This window comes from Balearica regulorum, chromosome 4 (assembly GCF_011004875.1).
Source record: "Balearica regulorum gibbericeps isolate bBalReg1 chromosome 4, bBalReg1.pri, whole genome shotgun sequence".
NCBI classification, from domain to species: Eukaryota; Metazoa; Chordata; class Aves; order Gruiformes; family Gruidae; genus Balearica; species Balearica regulorum.
In genome coordinates this window covers 79,593,352-79,615,028 of record NC_046187.1, presented here as the reverse complement: position 1 = coordinate 79,615,028, position 21,677 = coordinate 79,593,352, and the positions used below count along the sequence as shown (strand labels likewise).

General features: G+C 43.3%; 1 protein-coding gene across 4 annotated transcripts in view; it reads left to right on the top strand.

Annotated features, from left to right (window-relative positions):
- SLC4A11 (solute carrier family 4 member 11) overlaps nucleotides 1–21,677 on the top strand; it is a 94,827-nt gene that overhangs the window by 51,612 nt on the left and 21,538 nt on the right. For all 4 annotated transcript variants that reach the window (XM_075752824.1, XM_075752825.1, XM_075752827.1 and 1 more), the window contains 7 exons: nucleotides 2,217–2,340; nucleotides 5,667–5,873; nucleotides 11,545–11,629; nucleotides 19,211–19,336; nucleotides 20,051–20,164; nucleotides 20,696–20,828; nucleotides 21,138–21,211. In XM_075752824.1, coding sequence (XP_075608939.1) covers nucleotides 2,217–2,340; nucleotides 5,667–5,873; nucleotides 11,545–11,629; nucleotides 19,211–19,336; nucleotides 20,051–20,164; nucleotides 20,696–20,828; nucleotides 21,138–21,211 — 863 coding nt within the window. The remainder of the gene's footprint in view (nucleotides 1–2,216; nucleotides 2,341–5,666; nucleotides 5,874–11,544; nucleotides 11,630–19,210; nucleotides 19,337–20,050; nucleotides 20,165–20,695; nucleotides 20,829–21,137; nucleotides 21,212–21,677) is intronic.

Below are 21,677 nucleotides of genomic sequence, written 5' to 3'. Positions count from 1 at the left end.
GATGTTCAAAATCCCCAGAAAGCCTTTCTTTTCAAAACAATCGGTGAGCTCAACATCTGAGGTATGAAAATACTGATAATAGAACATGAAATAAAGGGTCACTTTTGATAATTCACTGTTGTCTCCCTGTCTACCTGAACTGGTCAACAACTGAAGGTGTTGGACTATTTGAAGGTTCTCCAGTTAGTATAAAGCCTGGAATTCATGTGTCTTCCCCATTGGCTTCCTGAATTGTGACACAAGGAGACTTGTATGCTGTCCAGCTACAGCAGGATTGCTACCAAGGGCTTTGATTTGTTTGTGAAAACCAGTGTTGTCTGTGCTCATTTGATCCCTTGGGAGGGAAGAGTCATAGAATGGTTTGGGTGGGCAGGGACCTCACAGCCCATCCAGTGCCACCCCCCTGCCATGGGCAGGGACACCCTCCCCTAGCCCAGGTTGCCCAAAGCCCCATCCAACCTGGCCTTGAACACTGCCAGGGGCAGCCACAGCTTCTCTGGGCAACCTGGGCCAGGGCCTCAGCACCCTCACAGGGAAGGATTTCTGCCTCCCATCCCATCTCCATCTCCCCTCCTGCAGCTTCAGGCCATTCCCCCCTGTTCTAGGACAAAGATTGTTGCAGATCTAAACTATGGGTTTAGGTGAGAAGATAGCTTGCACTCTATTTTCAATTACTTTAGAAGAGATTTATTCCTAACCTTAGGTCCTACCTTGATCTTTCTCCCTTCCAAGGCTGATTGGAGCAGAAAAAGGACAAAGGACTGTGATGGAGGGGTGTTAGGAAATAAATGAAATACTGTAATCTTACTCATGACCTATATTGTTCTAATTAAGCTGTTTGGTTGCTCTCGGACAAGTGCCTTTATTAGATTAATTTGTGTAAGTAGGCTGCTTCCATTCTGTGATCAGGAAGTCAAACTTGGTTAGAAAATACTTAGTGGTGTGACTTGTATGCAAGTTATTAAGAACTTAATAGAAAATATAATGTGCTCCTGACTAGTACATCTTCAGCCAAAGATTTTCAGGAGCATTACTGGAACAAGCTTCAGGGTGCATGGGTGTGAGAATACGTGTTAAAAGGAAAGAAATGGGCTAGGATTGTGGAAGAGAAGTTAAAGGGGAGATGATTTGAGGACTGTGATAGACACTTGCTAGATGAATAAAAGGGAGTAAGCACTCTTAAGTTACTTTGAACCAGAAAAAAAAAAAGTCATCTCTCTGAGGCAGGAAAACAAACTTCCATACTTCTTTCAGTGCCAATAGGCAAAACCTATGTATGTATCTAATCAGTGCTTTTCAGAAGAGTTGAGAGTAATAGGTGGCTTTAATGGGAACAGGAGATGTGCGGTCCAGGCTGGTGTTAACTGGTGCAACTGCACCAAGCCACTTTGTCAGAATTTTCCAGCAGGAAGTAATTATTGGCTACTCAGATCACAGCTCTGTTTAAATATCCTGGGGTGGAGACAGACCTGGTCCTTCATGGCTTCCACAGGTGATCTCTGTTTATTTCAAAGACCTTGTTGCTAGTCTTTGTTATGGGAGTGAAACAGCCATCATGTGCCCAGCAGGGCTGGCTGGATTGCAGCCAAGGATTTCCCTCTGAGCAGTAATCCTGCCTGCTACAGCCTCTCTAGATCTTGAGCAGGGATGTCAGCTTGGTTTCTGTAACACACCTGTACCAGAAAGGGGAAAAATAACAGCTGAGAGCAAACAGGGAAAGCTAGTCAATCAGAGATCTGCCCAAGGCAAAAGTGGGAATATGTTGGTTTGGCATCTTACCTTCATGTTTCCAAAAATGCTTTAGGAGATTAGGTGAAATGAAGTGTAAACTGCTCTCTGGTAATGTAGGTGTTAGGTTTTTTCTAAGAGTTTTCTTTGTAGAAGCTTCTGTAGCACTGCAAGTACTAGGTATGTTGCATTCTCTGTCTTTAGAATTCTTGGCTGTTAAAAAGCAGGTGGGGGAAGAGGAAGAATATACCTTAATCTTGAAAGTTATTTCCCATAAGAACATGGATGTTCAAAGTCTACAAAAAAGCTAGTGGAATTGGGCTAACAGTAACTTAGTCACTGTTTAAGACTTCACAAGTGAGCCTTTCACAACCAACACCACTTTGTATTTCTCAAAGCTGAAATGTGTGTTTGTAAGCCTTGCGCACCAGCAGAGAGCATGCTGTGTGTCATAGCGCCAAGTATAACGATGCCATCTTCTTTGACAGTTGCACTATAAAGTCCCTTCAGCGACGTCACGTTTGCATCAGCCGCCTGGAGAGGCCTCAGAATTGGGGTGAAAACTCCTGCGAAGTGAGATTTGTGATATTAGTCCTGGCTCCTCCTAAAATGGTGAGTATTGCTCTCATTTGCTCTGATGCTTCAGAGGGTTCTCCCAAGATTGCTTTTCCTTGGTCTCCTTCTAGGGTTAATGACAGCATATTATTTTTGAAACACAAGGGGATGTGAAAAGGGTCGAGATCTTCTCAACAGTTGTCAAGATGGTTTATTATAAGTGTCTGTGAGGGGTAGATTAGTCAGTTGTATCCTCATCTCATATTGGAGAATGGCTTCCAGCCTGACTGGGAGGAGAACACTGCAGATAAAGTGTCTGGAGTCCCTATATGCTTTCTGCTAGAGCTACCCCTGTGATGCACGTCATGCTCCACAGATCCCCCCCTTCCAGCTTTACCAGTTTAGCTACTATTTTTACAGTTAGGAATGCTGCTCCTGGTTAAAGCCGTGCTTGTGAAGGGCTCTTGTGAATCCACAGCTGATGCCCCGCTGCAAAGGTCTGGGTTGCTTCCCAGTAAATGCTCTTGATGGGACTCTCAGTTACACTGCAGATATGGTCGCAGCAGTTGTAGGTGGACTGATCTAACCAGGAGGAAGATGTAGTTTTGTGAGCTCTGTTGCAGTATGGGTGAGACTACTTGGGAGCTGGGGTGCTTGTAAGGTCAGACTCTGCTGAGGTCCTTTAGGATGTATTTTCACAGCTTTTGGCACTCAAAACAGCAAGGTTAAAGTTTACTTAAGTGTACTTACTGGTTCTCTGGTGTGGACAAGGCCAACAAATAGCATAGTAATACACATTTACTGCAATATCATGGGGGGCATCAAGGTCAATTGAGGATCACTATCCTGTCTTCCTAGAAAGCACTGGCTTGATCAAGATGGTGTGTTCTTCTAGCTAATGGCTGAATGGTTCAAAGCTCAAGACCTTTTCATACTTAAGCTGGCTGTATACACCTTGGGGCTACTAGGACTGTGCTTCTGGGAGGTGTTGGCGAGGTTGGGGACCTTGTCTGGAACAGGACATATCCTGATTCAATTTCCTGCTCTTCAATGCTATCTGTGTAACCTTGAGACCTTCTAGTCTGGTCTGTCTGTCTCCTCCTCCCCTCCACTACCACCCTTGTTTAAATGGAAATACTGGTGTTTCCTTATTTCCCAGGATTTCTGGCAGATCTTTCCTAGCTGAGCAGTTCAATGCTTTTGGCATAGATCTCAAACCCAACAGGCTGAAAACATATTGATGTTCTTTATGAAAAGCAGCAGGCAAACAACTGAACCCACGTGCAGTTGCATTGATCTCTCTTTCATTGTATGGCAATTTGCTTATCTCCAGCCAGCTATGTGCAAAGCACTCAGCGAACAGCTCTGCATCCGCTTGTATCCTGAAAGTTTGCAATTCCAATGGACAGCATCAAATTAAGGAAAGGGAGTGGAGGCCAAGAAGAGCTGCAGTTGCCAATATGCTTTTTATTTTAAATGAGTTTATCTAGCCAGCTCTAAGTACGCATTTCTGGTACAGCAGTTAAAATAATTAACCTGCTGACAGTAACAGACTAAATGAGCCTTGCTTGGGATAAGCCCAGAAAACGGGCATCTGTTGTGCTGAGGAATCCAGTTCCTTGGCCTCCTCTAATATGGAGGATGGAAAAAACTTGAGTTCTTTTGCAAATGTCTGTGTTCTTCCTCTAAACCATTTATCTCTCTGAGAAAGCAAAGAAAGGGAGTGGCATTGGGCAACTTGAAGTAATCCCTTGCAGCATCCAGGCCAAGGACTGCTCCTATTTAGAGGTGAAAGGAGAAGCCTCCCCTGTGATGGCAAATCCAGAATGGCTCAGTCTGCAAGGACTAAGCTTACAAATTGTAAAATCAATTCCCAGAGCAGATTATCTTCACATAAGTTTCTAGGGAAGGGTTTGGATTTAAATTGAACACATCATAGAATCATAGAATGGTTTGGGTTGGAAGGGACCTCAAAGATCATCTAGTACCACTCCCCTGCTGCGGGCAGGGACACCTTCCACTAGACCACGTTGCCCAAAGCCCCATCCAACCTGGCCTTAAACACTGCCAGGGATGGGGCCTCCACAACCTCTCTGGGCAACCTGTGCCAGTGCCTCACTACTCGAACAGTAATTTAATTTCTTTCTAACATCTAATCTAAATCGACCCTCCTTCAGCTTAAACCCATTACCTCTTGTCCTATCACTACCACATGTCCATGCCTCTATCAAGCAGTGCTGAATTATTTGGTTGTGTTGATGAAGAAATTGTTCATCTGCTTTATGAATCGCAAAAACTAATTCAGATCAATCATATATGCTTACTACTACTTTTCACAGTAGTGCAAGGAGCTTGGAGACTGTCCAAAGGAGGGTGGTTGTTTGGGTGTCTCTAGCAGTTGCTGCATGATGAGTGTTGAGTGTAGCTAAGGTGAGGGGGTTAAAACTTTGCATCAAAAGGAGCTCTTAATGAGCTGTGATTCTGCATAACTTTGCCTTGACAGGTATCTTATCCGTCCTGACCAAAGTGGTACAAGCAGTTGAGTAGATCAGGATTTGCAGAGCTTGGAATTGGTGGGTTTGTGCAGGGCTGGGGAGCTCAGTCTCCTTTACTGTGCTCTTTGTATCTAGTTTCCAGTTGCTTGGAGCAATAGGAAAGTGGGCTTGTGTACTGTTAAAGCTGGACCTTCAAAGATCAGGCCTGTGGCTCACAGAAATGTTAATGCCTGCAAATAGCACTCATTCCTTTTTCACGTTTAGGTCTCCTGTCCCTTCCAGGCTATTTGGTGAAGATACACTGCTGCTTGTGTGTATGCTCAGCTGCTTGTTTCCTGTGCTTTCCTCTGTGCCAGTAGTTACTTTAGCTGAGAGCTCTAAATCTCCACTTGTGCTGCTAAAATTGTCCCAGAGAGGCCAACTGAATTGAGTTTTAATGCTCAGAAGGAAGCTGATGAAGCAGATGTGCACAATAATCTCAGACTTCCAGAAAAGATATCAGGATACTTTTACCTGCAGGAACCTTGACTTACAGTGTCTTTCCACCCCCGTAGAAGTAATGCTGAGATGCCGTAGGATAGAAATGACCCTTAATTTGTTTAGTTTTAGTAACCTTCAATGGAGACCAGGGATAAAATGCATGCTCAGCATGATTCAGCTTTGGATCGAGTCTTGGGAAGTTGATCAAGTAAGACTGACCAGTGCTTCTGGTCAGGGTCTATATATTGATTCCTTCACAGGATCCTGCTGTGGTTGGTGTGTCTCTCGGGTTCTGGAAGCCAGGCATCTTGCTCTTCAGATGGTGCCCAATGGGTTAAATGAGTGGGTTTACCTTTCAGAAGTGAAAGAAAATAGACTTACAAGGCTTTTTCTGTCTCTTCTGCTCAGAAAAGTACCAAAACAGCCACAGAAGTGGGCAGGACCTTTGCCACAATGTTTTCGGACATAACCTTTCGACAGAAACTCCTAGAAACCAAAACTGAAGAGGAGTTCAAGGAAGCCCTAGTCCACCAACGCCACTTGTTGACGGTGGTGAATCAGAGACCCTCGGCGATGAGTGATGGGCACAAGTTGCATGGTCCTAAGCCACTCAAGGTAAGGCTGGCCAACATCGGCCACACCCCTGCTTCAGAGGCGTCCAAATGCTTAAACACAAGGGGTTTTGGGTAAGGAGATGAAGCACTTGTGCTGCTTGTGTCCATTGGGCTCTCCTAGTAAGCTCTCAGCACTGAGGTTTCTACAAAAGGCTGCTGTGTGTCTACCTTCCTCAGCTCCTGCTGTAAATGTGAAAAAAAGCACTTCAAAGAGGCAGGTGCTGAAGGGATGCAGAGCAGTAGGGGGTTGAAATGGTTACAGGACTTTGATTCCAGATGCTTAGTCAAGGGTGGGATTAATGGATCACTGTGCATTGTCGGTCCAAGGTACTTAATCCTTATGATCAGAAGTCTCTGAAGGAAGCTGCTGCTTGTCTTTCCTGCAGCCAGAAGACTTCTTGGCCATTCCTGCACAGTAATTTCACTTAAAAGTTGCCTGTCAGTATTTGGCCTGACTTCTCGCTGTTTGATCTGTAGCTCTGTAAAATGTTACTTGCTTTGTATTTTAAAGTCAGAGGGAAATGCTGTAACTCGGCTTTCTTTTCTGGAATTTCCTGTGTATTGGTCATTGCTTTGCTTTTCCGTTCAGACATTCATTCTTTAACCAGACAACATACCTGAAAAATAAGCTGTGCCATCTGTAGCTTGCTGCTCCTGTCCCTGAATTACATGTAACCTTAAAGCTTTGGGTTGCCTACAGTGCAGAAGCTGGTCAACTTATCACTTTTTTTCCTGGAATAGACTTAAGGGGTTTTGATCTGCACATCTGGAAATGAGCAAAGCTCATGTTTTTTCCTGCAGAATCCTCTTCCTTATAGGTAGCGCTTTGAACTTTCCTAGACCCTGTACCTGCTCTTAAGTTTGCAGAACAAGTCCTGAAACCCTCTTTAAACCTAGGTCATTCAGAGTAGTTACAGTAATGTAATTTAGGTAAAGTAGGTTTAACCCTTTGCACTTGGTGTTTCCAAGGAGTTTTTTGTTAGAGCAGTGAAAGTGTCTGGCTCGTCTGCTAAAATTAGCCCTTTTAAAAATGTCTTTAGAGGATTTTCTGCTCTGTGATTTGAGCAGGAGGGCTGGATGCAACACTGATCTTGTAGGTGTTGGCCCTGAGAAGTGGTGGTTCCTACCTGCCTTGCTGGGCCAGCAGCCTTGTGACAGCTCTGGGCCAGTGCTGTGGATAGTGATGCTTGTTTCTTTTGGTGCATGTTCTTGGCATTGACCATTCTTGGTCTGGATTTGGTAAATCATTGTTTTAAAAATGTTTTATCCTTCAGTTCTCATGAGATGCAGCCTGTGTAGTAGTAACTCTGCTTTCTCATGGCTCCTGGAAGAAGCTGTCCCTGACTCTATCTTGCCAGCATAGACCTTAAGAACTGGGATGGAGATTTCTTTTCCTGGCAAGAAAAGATTTGCCTGGAGAAGTGAAGTTGATTTGAGATTATAGCTTGCATTCCTCAGTTCCTATGACAGCCATCTCCAGGAACATCTCCCCCTCTGCCTGCCTTGTGTGATAGCCTTCTAGAAAGGAAGTATTTAATACGAGCACAAACTCATATGAGACCAGGGTGTAAATTCAACCTGTGAACTGCCCCCAGTGAAATAAATACCCCAATCCGGAGCGACTGTATTATTACAAATGAGTCCTCAGGAGGGGCCAAGAGAGTAAAGTCTCTGAATAGCAAAAAAAATCTGCCTCCTGCCTCCCTTATTCCCTTCATCCTGCAGTGATGGGGCAGAAATGCTCTGTGCACAAGTGGGATTTTTGCAAGGACTCGTTTTTGCCTCTGCTAAAGTACTGAAGGGGACATGACAGTTGCATGCCATGCTGTGCCTACTGCACAGTCAGTTTGCTTTGGCTCATCTCAGAGGATTATTTAGGCAAGGCTATGTACTTAGTCATAATTAAGTCAACCTGAAATCCTCTTGTTTACTGAGGCATCTAATTGTGATTTTTGTTCCTAGAGGAGCCCCTAACAGTTGTGATTCTTTCTGGCTGTGATTTTTTGTGTCTGATACCTGTGTGGATTTAGTGAGAGGGCTGGGCTATGTTGGCTCAGCATCGGCAGGAGGGAGGATAGCATGTGTCCCTGGTCTGTGTAAAATAGTCATGCAGCCCCCTAGTATAGTACTTCAGGGGAGGACTGAGAAAGAGCCTGTCTTGTTGGAGCAGATATCTTCTCTTTGGCTGTGTAACTTATAGTGCTGATTTACCCTCTAACTCAATGGATGTTTGTTTATGGCAAGAGACTTAAAGGGATTTGTAAAATGGAAAGTAGAAAATTCATAAACTTCATCTCTGATTTTTTTGCGTATTCCTTTTTGCTGCTCTTTCCTCCCTTGTGCATTAGGAGCAACATGGGCAAAGCACTGGAAGGACTTGCAGAAGAGGACAATAGGAGACTGAAGGACGATTTGGTGCTGGGTACCTGAGCTGCAGTTCCTAAAGGCTAGTAAGCCTTGAGCTTGGTGGGGGATGCAGCTCTGGCCTCCTAGATAAGGTCACCTAGTATCAGCATGTTAAATCAAAGACAGCAGGGCCGTGAGAGAGGTGCCACCACAAATGGGAGTGGAAAGACAATAGGTCAGCCAAACTTGACCCACTAAATGAGAAAAGCAGGGAGTGGCAGTCTGAGAAATTCCTAGCACTGGGGTGTATGAGGAAGCAGATCAAAAAGGGGCAAGAATGACAGGTCAGCACTGTCCTTCCCAAGATCTTTGGAAACCTCACAAAGTGCAAGCTCAGAAGACGGAAGGAGGCAAAAGTCAGACTGAAAGACATCTGGAATAGTTAGACAGTGAAGATATGTGGTGGATAGGTTCGGGGATAAAAGTAAAACTAAGAAGGGCAGTAACTTCAGAGGTCAGTAAACTTGGTCTTTTATCTCCTCAGTGCAACCCAAGTTGAGTATGAGGTTAGTAGAGCAGAGAGGAAAGTGAAGAGGAGAATTAGCCGTGCAGAAGAAACAGCTTTCCTCATACTTAGCCACTGATAAGGTTTAGCTTGACATCCCCATACCCCACCCTCAGCTAAACTTTCACACATGCAAGAAATAAATGCACGAAGGAATTGGGGGTCTCAGACATAACCCATTACCTCCCCTCAAATTTGCATCAATGTTCCTTGTGGGACAAGTTAGGCAGCTTTTTCTGCACACTCACTGCTGCCTACGAACAGACAATGTGCATGAATGCCTCCTACCTCCCCACTTCTCTCTCAGCCCTGGGCCAGCAGCATGTGACTTCTTTCCTAGAAGATGAGATACCCTAAGCATCGTTTTCCCCGTACACACTGTAGCAAGACAAGTAAATGTATTAGTCATTAAAGCTATTGTGATTCTCTGGCTGACTTGTGCCTTCAGGAATGTCTTTCTGGGGGGCGGGGGGGAAATTAAATTGCTTTTCAAGTGCATATGGCTTTGATGTCCAAATTTGCCTTCAAATATGGTTTAAGCTCATAGTTTGTTTGGAAATACTTGAAATGCAGATGTTATGCTGGTGTCTGCTGTCTTTTCATCCTGGCGGTTCAGGTCAGAGTTGGAACTGTCCTGAAGTAAAACAGGTGTATTGGCAAAATGCGAAGTGCAACAGACTTGACATAAGTAGGAGCAGCCCTGAGGAGAAGGACTTGGGGGGACTGACTGATGAGAAGCTCAACATGAGCCGGCAGTGTGCGCTTGCAGCCCAGAAAGCCAACCGTGTCCTGGGCTGCATCAAAAGAGGTGTGACCAGCAGGTCAAGGGAGGTGATCCTGCCCCTCTACTCGGCTCTTGTAAGACCCCACCTGGAGTACTGCATCCAGCTCTGGGGGCCCCAGTACAGGAGAGACAAGGAGCTGTTGGAGCGAGTCCAGAGGAGGCCATGAAGCTGATCAGAGGGCTGGAGCACCTCTGCTATGAGGACAGGCTGAGAGAGTTGGGGTTGTTCAGCCTGGAGAAAAGAAGGCTCTGGGGAGATCTAATTGCAGCTTACCAGTATCTAAAGGGGCCTACAGGAAAGATGGTGAGGGACTGTTTATCAGGGAGTGTAGTGACAGGACAAGGGTAATGGGTTTAAGCTGAAGGAGGGTGGATTTAGATGAGATGTTAGAAAGAAATTCTTGACTGTTAGAGTGGTGAGGCACTGGAACAGGTTGCCCAGAGAGGTTGTGGAGGCCCCATCCCTGGCAGTGTTCAAGGCCAGGTTGGATGGGGCTTTGGGCAACCTGGGCTAGTGGAGGGTGTCCCTGCCCATGGCAGGGGGGTTGGAACCAGATGATCTTTGAGGTCCTTTCCAACCCAAACCATTCTATGATTCTATGAAATACGAGGTTTCAGTCACTGATAAAGGAGCTGGTCCTCTGAGGTATCTTTTGCACCCCAAACCCTAGTGTTTGCTGTGCCCGTTGTATTCCTCCGAAGGGAAAGGTTTCCTTCTTGTGCTTTATTTATGGCTCTGATCTTCCAGGCACTGCAAAGCAGGTGAGTCCCATGAGAAAAGGCAAAGTTTTGTGTAATCTGTTAAGCATTGTACTGTCAAGTCCTTTCTAAAGCAATAGTTTTTATCAGTTTCTACGTAAACCAGCTAAAGGAAGATGTCCATGCTGGTTTGAGATGATTTGTTGGTGTAAATTTTGAATCTGTGATTTTCCCCCCCACACACTCCCTAGCAGAGGTTATAAGTCTTCTGTTCTGCAATAAACCATATGAAATGGTTTAGATGAGGCAGCTGGGGTAATTAGCACTGTATAAAGGTGCATTTGATTTTCAGAGTAGTATGTGTACTCTTGAGTTGAGGATAATAGGAAAAAAAAATCTGACAGGTGCCTCATTTGCAAGTGTTGCCTACTCTGATGCTTTCCATGTGCTTTCTGTAAGGATGTAGTTGTGAGAATTGGGAGGCTGTAAGTCAATAGCAGCTGTCACATATTTCTGAAAAGCTCCTTATTGCCTGTGGTGAGTATCAGATCATATATTAAAAAAAAAAATCATACTGTACCTTGCAGGCCCCTAAACCAGAAATAAAAGGAAACATGTTGGAGTTTTGGAACCCTTTCACAATAATCTTACTGTCTTTTAATGGGCAGGAGTTACGGTTTGGTTAGTGAAGTTACTCAAGCTTGTTCCCTTTTTGGTGGAGTTTGAGGTGTAGAGTCTTAGTTCCCTTAAGTCGATTTGAAGTCTCCCTTTCTGTGGCAATGCGGAGGAAGGGAGCACTTGCTGGGGATCCTCTTTCAGAGTCTTCATGTGGATTTGGGGGAAGAGTTTTTTCCAGTGGTGTCTAAAGAAAAAGATGTTGGCTAGCAGGGTAGGAGAGGCATCTCTGACCTGATGTTTATCACACGGGTACCCAGGCATTACGCAGCATCCTGCTGTTGGCCAGGTTTTCAGCGGGTAATTTCCACACTGTGCATCAGCTCCCTTACCTGCAAAGCAGGGATGTAGATATGAATAGGAGAGGGGAAAGGAAAGGAAGGGAGGAAAACAGTGATTTGGGGGAATTTTCTCTTTTACAATGCTCTTTGAGGATATAAACTGAAGTGCGAAGAGTTTATTTTTATTATCATTACAAAATCTGATTTGAATACCCTATTCAAAATGACTAGTTTTGCTCCTATCAGTATTGAATAAGGAGGTTAATCTCTTTAACAATACATGAGCCTTTAAACTGACACAGCACTTCCTTCCTTTCTTTAGTTGCATGAGTTTCTCAGTGTTGGCAAGGGGATTTCTGATGACATTGCACGAAGATTTCCAGTGTACGCTTTGGACTTCACTGACGGTATGTTGGCCAATGTTTATGAAAGCATTGGCCTGATTTTGAATTTTTGTGATGCGATGTCCTGTTTACAGTGTGCATTCAATGTGTTCTTTGATATGTGTAATAGCTCTCTTATTTAAAATAATATTTTGACAAAAGCCTGTGAATAGGCAGCATGGCACACTATAGATGAGAATCTTGCAGTGTTCCTTTAATGAAGATGCTAGCTGTATGTAGATAAGGATTTTAATTTTTATTAAGCAATGAGGTGATTAAATGGATTGATTATTGTTGTGCATAGACAGATCAACTCTCATTTCAACCTAATTAGTCAGCGCTGGCCTAATAGACCCTTTCTGCTGGCTTTGCAAGCCAGCATCAATAGCAATTACGGTGATGCTGTGGGAGTTGAGAATGCTTAAACAAAATCTGAGCTGCAGTAACATCAGCTTGGTGCTTTTAAAAACAGGATATAGCTTGTCTACTGTAGCCAGATCACAGGAGCAGCAATACAGTGTTTATATTGAGCCTCAGGTTTCGGTCTTTATATAGCTCCTAAAATGGCCTTGTTGGTTTTAAGAGTCACTTTCTCCCTTTTCACTTGCAAACTTTCACTTTCAGAGAGTCTTAAAGGCTGTGAAGTCTTCAGGGCAAACCATGATTACAGAGCCTCAGCCCGATGTCAAAACACATTCACTTTCTTACAGCTTATTGGGGAGTTGGTTAATATATTCAAGTATCAAACCCGGAAAGCTTGTGTAAAATAAAGATGTAGAGTGTTGACAGGGAGAATGTCGGGGCTGTGTCAGACACCTTCCTGCTGTTAAATCTTCCCCTAGCTCAAGCCACAGTGTCCCAGCCTTCCCTGCTGCACCTCTGCTGCGGGCTATCTCCCTTGGAGTTGGCATAAGAAAATAAGATGCATACCTGAGCCTCGTTTTTTCAGACAAGCGTTCTAGTGCAAAGCTGCCTTCCACAGATGCTTAAGCTTGAAAGCAAGCATGGGCAGGGTATGGATGTGTGTCCTCCACTGCATTTCAACAAGGATGGTCACTACCAGCAGAGGAACATAGCAATCAGCTGTTGGCTGTTCAACTGAAGGAGATGCCGTGTGTCTGGGGGAGTTGCCAAATAGTTGCTTCCCACAAAGATCCGGCTTTGTCGACTAGGACTGCTTCATCCACCACGATGCATTTTGTAGTTGGTGTTATCCATTCAGCTGGGAAGAATAAAATGAGATGAGAAGTTGGCTTGGCACAGTGGTTGAGTGCTGGCTGCCTTCTCCAGGTGCTTTGTAACTGCTGGGATGAAACTGTTTTCAGGGGGCTTGGGGTGACAGGAGGGCATGCTCTGTTTGAAATCAAGCTAATGCTATGTTTTCAGGGGATTTGAGGGTACGTTGAGGAGGAAGGGGAACAAGAAATTAATTTTCAGGGTAGCAGCAAGGAGTCTGATAAAACAGAAGAATATTTCTTGGCATGTACATCATTGGCACTAGGTCTGATAGGGGACTTAAGATCCTAATCTGGACACCTCTGGAGTGGGTTCAGGACACTTCATCTTTATGGCTGTTGCTTTGTAGGGCTGTCAAAGTCTACCTGTCATTATAAAGGGACACTGAAGCACTTCAGAAGGGAAGTGCTGCAGGACTGCTGTTCGGGGAGAAGCATCCTGTGGGAGACTCGTGTGTGTGTGTCAAGACAGAGCAGCGTCGGCTTGCTCCACCTATAGTTGTCAATGTCCTGAGTGCAGCAGGTTTATGGGCACAAATGCATTGTGTGATGGTCCTGCAGATGACATTGACTGTCAGCACATCTGGAAATCCATTTTGAGGTCTGTGTTCTGGCTCTGCATGCATCCAAAGTAGCCTGTGCATGCTGCCTTTTAGCCCCAGGGCTGTCAGCTATAGTCAAAGTCTGAAAGCTTTCCATGAACCAATGTACATAGCAGATCAAGCTTGACCTAAACAAGGGGCTGGGATTGACTAGCCTGAAATAACTGTTCCCTTGGTTGCATCTGCCCTGAGTGATGAAATGATGTCATAGTGAGCATTACAAATATTCCAGAAAAAAAGGATTTGGTATAAAATGCAAGTATATGTTAAGAAGTGTAAATGCATTGTTGTACGACTACTGGAGAGTGAAAGATGCAGAAACGAGCCAAGTGAAACTCAAGAACTACTGCAGCTCAAATGTGAAGTACTCGCCTTAGGAGCAGTTGTGCTCTTTCAAATATGATTGGGGGGAAGGATTTTTAAGAACCTATATATATTAGTATGTGCTATTTCTTCCCAGAAACCACAAATTAGGGTGAATTCTTTAAGGATCTGTATGGAATGAAAACCAGATGGAGCATAAAGCATCTGCCATAAACCACCAAGACCGAAGGTGATCAGGAATGTGAAATTCCTGGACCATCTCAAAGCAGCAGTGTACCAGAACATTGGGGATTTGAGCTATCCAAGTATCTGCACTCCAGACAGCCACACGTGCATCATCAAAGAGCTCTGAATTACAAAGATGCCTTTTTGAATGGTTGGAGTCTCTAAATCCTCAATCTGAGAAGCATCCCGGGGTTTTGGTTTAGACAGATAAACTGATTAAGGGCAGGGTGATAAATAATAAGGCTTTTGTGTAGGGCCAGCAAATGTTTTGTCAGTTGGACTTTTGCAGGATTGGTCTTCACACACTGCACAAAGCTGGCCATTACATTATCCTTAACCATCACGATTTGGGAGAGGAAATAAGGGAAACATCTTTCTCTTTTTTGTCTTTTTTTCCTCCAGATTAGGAATTTGTCAGTTTTAGGTCTGCCTTGGATTGTAGAAGTCTTGTGCATTTTACTGAACCTGAAAGGATCAAGGAAGAGTTTTCTAAACTTTTGGTCCAGGACTTCAGTGATAGGTAATAGGTGTCTCCCAGCAGGAGCATGTGAAGATGAACAACTGGATTATGCTCAGCTTAAGAACACCTGTAATTTTCCTTTGAAGTTAGGATTAACACAATTTGGCATGTAGTCTCCTCTTAATGACTACAACCTTTGTTTATGGGATTCTGCTTTCTTAAAGTTTGTACAGAACTTCATCCTGATATTGTCGTATAGGCTCAAAACATGTGTGTATCAATATTATTACTCTTTAAAACTTGGTAGAACTGTAGGAACTTCCTGAATTTTTTTTTATATTGAGGCTAGTTTTAATGCAGGAGGGAATTCTGCCTGGACTCAGCTACAAGTTTCCTGAAACGCCTTAAAGTTGCTACCCTTATTCTTCAGTGTGTATTTTCTGGTACCACATGGAGGAATAAACACTTATGAATGTAGTGCCTGGAGTGCTGGGGGGGGAATTTGAGGTGCCTGAAGAGTTTTATGGTGAGCTTTGATGTTGTGTTCGGCTGTATTCCTTCACCTCTTGTGGGTAGGGAGGGTGGATGGCAGAGAGGAGAACTGAGATTTAACCTGTTTCCCCCTTTTTTCCTGGACCTGTCCTCTGCATGTGCCATGGTGGGTGGGTAGTTCAGCTTGGTGATGTGGATTCCTCCCTGTCCTTGGTACTGCAGAGGGTCCCTAACCAGCTCCTGAGAGTAAGGCAAGCACATCTGCTGGCATCACCCTTGGGATTTGGTGTTGATGTTTTACAGGAGGGAGGATCTCCAAAGCTATCTGTAATGCAGGCATGCTTAGAAGGAAGGCTTGAAGGCAGCAGAAGAATAGGATTTGAAAGGGAAGGTTTGTCTTGCTGGTTGTCTGATAGCACAGAGCATAAACCTGCTAAAATGTTGACTGTGGATTGGCTGTGGCATGTGCCAAATCTTGATTGACTCTCTCACCTGGTTGCACTGACCACCTTGTTTGGCAGGATTGCATTCCTGAGGGAGGAGGAAAGATAAAGGGATTGCAGATAGGCTTTTTCCTTTTTCTTCAGTGCCTCTGCTGCTCTAGGTTAGATGATGGGGTAGCTCCTGCATCGCTTTGCAGCCCTTCATTCCTAAATATCACCTTGGTGTAAAAGTTCAGCAGCCACTTGATAACTGACTTGTTGGATGCTTTGGGGCATCGTGACCTGGGTTTGCAGCTATGATGCTCTGGAAGTCACTCTGTGTCAGCGGTGGATGGGAATGCATTAAAGATACATAAAAGCATCTTGTTTTGTCTGTGGATGCTTCCTTCCAAGAGACTAGCACTTAATGGGAAATGGGCTGAAAGAAACAAGAGAAGAAGGGAAACTGAGCCCTTGATTTGTTTCTTCATACTTCTCTAGTCTGAGCATATGCTTGGCTTCTCTGCTCCAAAATCAGTTAAGTGTGGATTTCCTTTTCCAGCTAAGTTCTTAGCCTCATTTGTACTATGATTTACTCTTCACAGGACTTCAGGGAAGATTCATTTTCTGTTCATCTTCAGAAAATTGGGCAGAGTCCAGCAGCTACTAACATAAGTGAAAGCCCAGCTTGAGGGCATTAGCAGAAGCATGTAATGCTTTTGAGTTTTTATGGCTCAAAACCTATGAACAGTTATCCTTACTGTGTGCTCTTACTATTGAAAGGTGATTTTTTTTTTTAAATTAGGGTTTTAATAGATACATCCTTGCTGCTGTGTTGCAGATCAGTATAATTAAACTTGTTTTGTGTTGGACATTTCAGAGAATTGGGAAAGAACATTAATAGTCAGACATTTCATAGAATGTCCATCTGTCTCTACTTTAATTCAGTAAATGTACAATTAGACTTAAGGAGCTCTAGTCCCAGTCTTTGGGTCTCTTGGTCATTAACTTACTAATGCAGAATACCAAACAAAGTGAAGCTAGCAATGCTGCAGTTTTCTCTGAAACTCTAACCTTGTCTTTAAAAAAAACTATGACATTTCAGAAATTCAAGCAAGTAAAATAGAACTGTCATGTTGATGAACATAATTGCTTCCCGTTTCAATGTGTAGATGTACCTTAACGTCAAGGGATTGCTTCTGTAATAGTCAGCTACTCAAATGTCACAGCTGGACTGAGAGTTGATTTTTCTGCTACAAATTTATATTGTGCAGTTGGAATGACACATTTTTCAATGGCTTTATGAGCCTGCTACAGATGAAATGCCATCATAATGCAGCTCACCTTCATTTAAATGAAGTAATGTCAGTCCCTGGGTTGCAAATAGACCCTGAAAATATTTAACTAGATGTTGACTTTAAAAAGGCAAAAGGTAAACTGTGGTTAACACTGGATTTTAGCGTGTCTCGGGTGAATCTGTACAAGGAGGCAGTATTTGCTCATGATTTTAACTGTGATTAAGGAGTGATTGATCATGTTTGTGAAAGGCTATGTTCAATCTGATGTAGTTATTGTCTCCATTATGAAGTGAATTTTGCTGCCCTCCGGGAGGGTTTCTTTGCTCCTTGGATCTCATCTGGCTGATTACGGACTAAAGAAAGTACTGCTTTGTACTGGAAGTCTTGGACCTAGCCATGATGTGGCATAAGGACCTCCATGATCAGCAAGGACTCCTTTTTACTTGGCAGGGATTGAAGCTGAAACTAAAAGCCATGCATGAGCTTTTGCAATGCTCTTCAAGGCTTCTTCCTTCCTTCTGCCCTCTTATACTACAATCTGACAAACTTTCAGTGAGATTAAGTACCTCATCACTTACGTAGCTTTCTCTGCTCAGCAAATAAACCTTTTTTTAATATTGGTTTCTTCTCTGGTCCTGGTTGCCTGTCTTTTTATGAATGATTTCAAAGCTCTTGGGCATTGTTGCTCCTGACCTTTCATGTTGGAAAGACTTTGTTCAAAAATGGGTATTCTGGAGTGGTGCAAAGTCATCTGAATGAGGATGTGACCATCTCTGCTTGCAAAACTACCACTTGGTCCGCAGTTTGCCCTGCCAAGTCTTTCCTTTTCTCTAAAAGTCTTGGGCACTTGGGAGTGTGAGGTACGAGCCTGCAGCTGTTGAACTCAAGATCACATGAGAAAGCATCATCTGCAACAAGTAAGTTTCAGGCCTTTTGGTTGCCAAGAGTGGTCAGGAATGTGGTCTGTGGTTTCTGAATCTTCACAATAAATTGAAAGGAATCTGCCTTGAAACAGCTGGTCCGATGCCTCCTGGAAGGTCAGGCTCATATTTGCGTGCTTGAGATGTCTCTTGTCAAGTTTCAGTCCCTGCCTTTTTTTGAGGATGCTGAGCATCAAAAGTCCTATTTGTCTGCTGTTGTGTCTGCAAGCAGGAACCATCACAAGGTGTCCTTTATTCATGTGCCTGCCTGATCATTACGCATCATCTTTGACTTTTGGTTTTTGCATCCTTCTGTCCTTATCTCTGCACTGCAAATGGTGGAGAAAACAGATGTTAGATAAGATCCCAAAGTCAATGAGTGATTTTTTTTTTTTATTTGTCCCAGAGGTACAGTTAGTCTGTTGTGGTAATGTCCAGATTTTTCTCAGTGTTGCACCAACAGCCTCTAATGCAAAGCCCTCTCTTCCCTGATTCAACTCATTGACTTGTAGCTTCCTTCAGCAAGGGACTGATGCTAGCAACAGCTTACATGGGCATTTGGGAGCTTAGGGGCAGATGTCTGTGTAGGAGTTCACTGTTCAGGAGGCTTCCAGAAAGGGAAATTGGGCAACTCCAAGCTTGTCCAAGTGTCTTGCAGCAGGAGCACCATCAAGGACGGTGGCATATGCAGGTTGAAGGCTGTTTCAAGGTTTTCTTTGAAAAGACCCTCGCTGGTGTGCTCTCTCTGAAGAGGCTGTTCTGTGGAAAAACTTATGTTCTCCTTGAGCAATATCAGATGTCATCTCTCATCCTTTCTTGTGTGATATGAGCTCACTGGGGATGGACATCAGCCTGAAAACAGGAAAGGGAAGGGAAGCTACTTCAGAGGCCCTTAAATTCTTATTATGACACTTTAATTCTCTTTCTGGCTGTTTTTGTTTTGGCCTGGTGTGATTTTTCCAGTGGAGATGAGGGGGTAAGTGGATGAAAAGAAAGAAGCCATTCTTTCACAAGGGCTTTTTTTAAAGTAAGACTCTTAATGTACGCATTCCTGACCTCTTGTGCTATTTGTTTTTGTAAGTCTGCTAACACTAATTGGCTCGGCATAGCATATTATTGATTCAAGCCTATAACCTCAGACTTCTGCCTAGGGAAAAAAGTGCTTCATGTTTTCCTGCCCAAAGCATCATGAGTTGCGAAGATGAGTGAAGCTCATTAGGGGCATAGCCCAGAATACCTATAAAGTTGGTATTAAAAAGGCCAGGGGATGGGGGTTTTATAAACCTTAAACTTATGGTTTCTGCTTTGATCTTCTTCCAAGCTTTTGGGGCTGGCAAAACTGAACAAAAGGCTTCCAGTATTTCCTGTTTTGATGATGCCAGAAATGTCTGTTCAAGCAGTCTGGTGGCACGTTGGTGCTTCTACTTCTGGTCTCAGATGAATGAAAGAGCATGGCTGTGCAAAAACAAATATTAAAGACCTACCTATACATTTAAAGTGTGGACTGAATTTCTACTTCTGCCTTTCAGCATTAAAATAACTAATGATACATATGACTGATCCAAGTAGGGTTTCAATGCTTTAAAGTGGGCGGTACTAATGTGATGTATGTTATGATTTACACTAGGTGTTATTGGAAACAACAAAGCTATAGGAAAATACATCACAACTATGATCTTTCTGTATTTTGCGTGCCTCCTTCCTTCCATTGCATTTGGGTCACTCAATGATGAAAATACTCGAGGAGCTATTGGTAAGTTTATCAGTTTTGTGCATCTGTTATAGGATCCCATCTATTCAAGCTGAGTAGCTCTGGTCACAGAATATTGTGATAGCTTTTATTTAATGAATAGAATGCCACTGAAGGGTTTTCTAATTATGTTCATGACTTTCTCAGAAGACTAGAAAAACTGAACACTACTTTGAATAGTATCATCTGACTTGGACTGATACAGATGTATGCTACTGTATTTTTATGATGCTCACTTTATAACTATGTAGGTATCTGCACGTTTTTCCTGGTACAAGCTCCTGTGCTTTTGATCTGAATTTGATTGCCAAATCACTGGTATAGCGGATGATGCTTTGGTCTATGCAAGTTGTGTCCCTGAAGCAGTTGATATTGCTGCTACAGTTCATAGGAGTCTCAGCTGAAATCTTGTCCTGAAGGGCTCCACAAATACTGGTTATGTTTTTATAGCTGCTTAAAATTTAAAAAACAAAACAACCAAAAATACCCCAAACCAAACAAAAAACCTCCACCCAACTTTCATAGTTCAACATTTGGAAACCTGATGGCATCCAAAATTAATGGCACACCTTTGCTGGTAAAGGGTCACTTGCTTTCACAATGTCTCACTGTTATACCCTTTAAGCATTGTTCTTACTCGTTATGGCCTGTGAATGCTCCTTGGTCAGGGAGGTGTTGATTAAAAACCCTGTTTCCATCCTTCCTGATTACTCGTAGATGTGCAGAAGACAATTGTCGGCCAGTGTATTGGAGGGCTGCTTTACGCGCTCTTTTCGGGGCAACCTCTAGTTGTACTCCTAACTACGGCTCCTTTAGCACTCTACATTAATGGTAAGTCTATTAAACTTGTACGTTGGGGCTGATGTGATTGCGACCGGTGTAATGGGATTTGTATGAGAACCTCGCGATCCTGTTAGAGCTGTAGTTGCATTTGTTTAATAAATCAATATTGAAGGGCCGCTTCTGGTGCCGAGGGAGAGGGGGAAGAATTTGATTCAGGTTTAGTTAAAGTTGATTTCTGAAGGAATCATCTTGCACAGGAAAAAACATTTTGTGAGAATAAGTGGTTTTTTTCTGCTTCAAGGAGGAAATGTTTTTCATCTGATGGTTTTCTCATGTGGCTGCATTAAACCAACTAGATAAGAGCCTCTGTTTCTAGTGAAGGAAGGGGACAGAGAAGGGGAGAACAGTTTAGGTTGATCCAGTGTTCATCCATGAGTAAGAACAGGGGTTTAATGGTATCTGCCATAAGTGGTTGCAGGAAGGTCTTGAAATTGGTTGTCTTTGCCATCAAGCAGGTGGGAATCACAGGGTGGTAATGACAAAAGTTTAATCTGACACGTGAATGCTTCATTTTTGCAGTCATCCGAGGAATCTGTGATGACTACAACTTGGATTTCAGTGCTTTCTATGCCTGGATTGGACTGTGGAACAGCTTTTTCCTTGTGATGTACTCCCTCTTTAATTTCAGTCTTTTGATGAAGCTCTTTAAAAGGTAGCTATTTTGAAGAAGTCATATTTTGATTGGATTATTCAGCAAATGGAAAAATTATACATTCCACAAGTTCCTTAATTACAAACTTGCTGCAAAATGTATTTTGTGAGATGAGGCTAGTATCATTTCAGCTTATTGTTCCAGCTTGAAAAAAGCTTTTAAAGATTCACTGGGTTTTGTTTCCTGCTTGGAGTCTAACTAAAATTGGTATATTTTCATGTAAATGCACGTATATGCTTACTTTACTTTGAATGGAGTTGCATGCAGACTCTGCTAATGGCTATATTAATTCCTGGGATTTTTCCACAGATCAACAGAAGAAATAATTGCACTTTTTATATCCATCACGTTTGTGCTTGATGCCTTCAAAGGCATTATTAAAGGTAAGTCTTGCAACAATATTTTTCAGTGCGGATCTCTGCTTCCTTGTCAAAGGGAAATACAAGGCTGCAAACATGCATGATGTTTGCTTGTTCCATATTCCTTCAGAGTCTTCACAAAAAAAAAAAGTGTGAGATTGAAGCAGCCCTGTGTCAGCAGTTCACCTGGATATGCAAAATTTCTGTCAGCTCAGATTTCAGTTAGCTGAGGTAGAATTAGTCTCTTAAGAAATGGAGAAACCATATTAATGTCGCTGTGAAAGTCTTCCCCTGATACCAGTCTCTTTGGTCCTGGCGGGGGGGGAATCCAATTTAAGTGCAATGAATCTAGACCTCTTTCCTTGCAACATTATTAAAACTACACGCAGGGGATTTGAAAGATGGGTTGAGATTGCCTGTTCTTACGTGAGCTCCGAGACCCTTCTTTAATGGCAACATAAGGACTGCAGTGCCTTCCAGCGTGCTCCTA